General features: G+C 39.3%; 1 protein-coding gene across 1 annotated transcript; it reads left to right on the top strand.

Moving 5' to 3' along the window:
- The first annotated feature begins 501 nt into the window (after positions 1 to 501).
- On the top strand, positions 502 to 965 carry LOC308635361 (DNA-directed RNA polymerases I, II, and III subunit RPABC4). The gene is made up of 2 exons (XM_081269713.1): positions 502 to 538; positions 571 to 965. The coding sequence occupies exon 2, from the start codon at positions 580 to 582 to the stop codon at positions 754 to 756; it is 177 nt and encodes a 58-aa protein (XP_081125839.1). The 5' UTR covers positions 502 to 538; positions 571 to 579; the 3' UTR covers positions 757 to 965.
- Positions 966 to 1,798: the final 833 nt, after the last annotated feature.

Below are 1,798 nucleotides of genomic sequence, written 5' to 3' on the forward strand. Positions count from 1 at the left end.
CGAGCGCGCCACCGCTTGAGCCACATCCCCAGCCCCTATTTCTTAACTAATATTTTCACTGATGAACATATAACTTGTCAGAGAGTAGTTATAAATAGTGAAGTAGTTAAGCACATGTATCTTGAGATCAGACAAATAGAATGTGACCCTTGCTGTTGCAGGGACAGACTAGACAAGGCACCCAAGAGAGCAGGAATCAGTTTTATTTGGCTGTAGCCAGGCTCAGAGGGCACAGCTTTTGCTGTAAGGAATCAATCCCCTGAACTTGGAGTTTCAGAATTTTATATCCAGCATGTAAGGGGAAGGGCTCAGAAGTTCACAGTCTGCAGAAGTTCACATAAAAGCAGCTTTTTCTTTCACTGTTCTGGGCAAGTTAACCCTTCAAGGACAACACCTGAGAAGGGGGGAGCTTCTTCTTCCCCTTTTTTCTTCCCCCTGCCAGCTGTTACCATGGAGCCCAATTGGTAACTTCTCTTATCTTAAAAATGTAGACATGCGACGTTTGGTGTTCTGTTTGGAAACGCGGGGAGAAGTCTGCGTGGTGTGTTAAGTATGTTTCTTGGGGTTTAGGGGGTAGGAATGGACACTCAGAAGGACGTTCAACCCCCAAAGCAGCAGCCAATGATCTATATCTGTGGAGAATGTCACACAGAAAATGAAATAAAATCCAGGGATCCAATCAGATGCAGAGAATGTGGATACAGAATAATGTACAAGAAAAGAACTAAAAGATTGGTAGTTTTTGATGCTCGATGAAACATGAGAATTCAGAGGAGTGTCTTCCTTTGTACCTGGATTTGACCCTTGAATGTTTCTCGTTATTATACAGCTTTTTATTTAGCACACTTATCTTATGAATACAACTGTATACATATGATTCAATTTTATTTCATTTTCCAAGTCAAATTGTGTTTAGGTATCAGTAATTTGTGTAAAGACTCTTGTTTAATTAAATGACTTAATTTGATTTTATTGTATTATGTGATCAGACACAAAATGAAAAATTAAAATTGCTTCCCCAAATCACACTTTTAATTACATGCTTGTTAGAAATGGAAGTTTCTAAAGTCCTATAAAATTCTGATGAAAGAAGTTCCTTGGAAACCATAATTATATGTTGTGAACTGTTGGTAAACTCTCTAGCATTATTTGGTACAGATTAAACTAGTCTACTTGCTCTCAGTATAAAGATATAAAAAAATTCAAAACTAGTAGGTAAAAATCAGAAATGAAGAGACATAAAGGAATAGCTGAGAATGTGTAAAAACAAGTTGCTTCTTCACATATACAGGGTCATATGCATGCCTACCCTTCTGAAATAAGTTCTGTATAGAAAATTAGTCGAGGTGGAATAGTTACTTGAGTCGAAGACTAAGAGATTAGAAGGAGCATTACTGGAATAGGGGAGAGAGCCAGTGTAAAAGCTATGGGGCAAACTGTGAACTGCTTTGTTCCCACTTCAAAATGAAGCACATTTGACTTGTACTTCATTAACAGTGAGTTAGTAGAAAAAGGTGAGGTTGCATTTTTGCCACTGGACGCCACCAAGAAAGCATTGTTAGAGTCTTCCTACTACCATCATCTTAGAGTCCCCAGAGTACCTGAACATCTGCAGAAGCTATTCATCAAAGGGCTGAGCTTTGAAACAACTGATGAGAGTCTGAGATGCTATTTTGAGTAATCGGGAACACTCACGGACCGTGTGGTAATGAGAGACCCAAACATCAAGTGCTCCAGGAGCTTTGGGTTTGTCACTTATGCCACTGTGGAGGAAGTGGACACAGCCATGAATACAAGA

The sequence above is a fragment of the Spermophilus citellus genome, assembly GCF_964194105.1.
Source record: "Spermophilus citellus genome assembly, chromosome: 16".
In the NCBI taxonomy this organism is placed as follows: domain Eukaryota; kingdom Metazoa; phylum Chordata; class Mammalia; order Rodentia; family Sciuridae; genus Spermophilus; species Spermophilus citellus.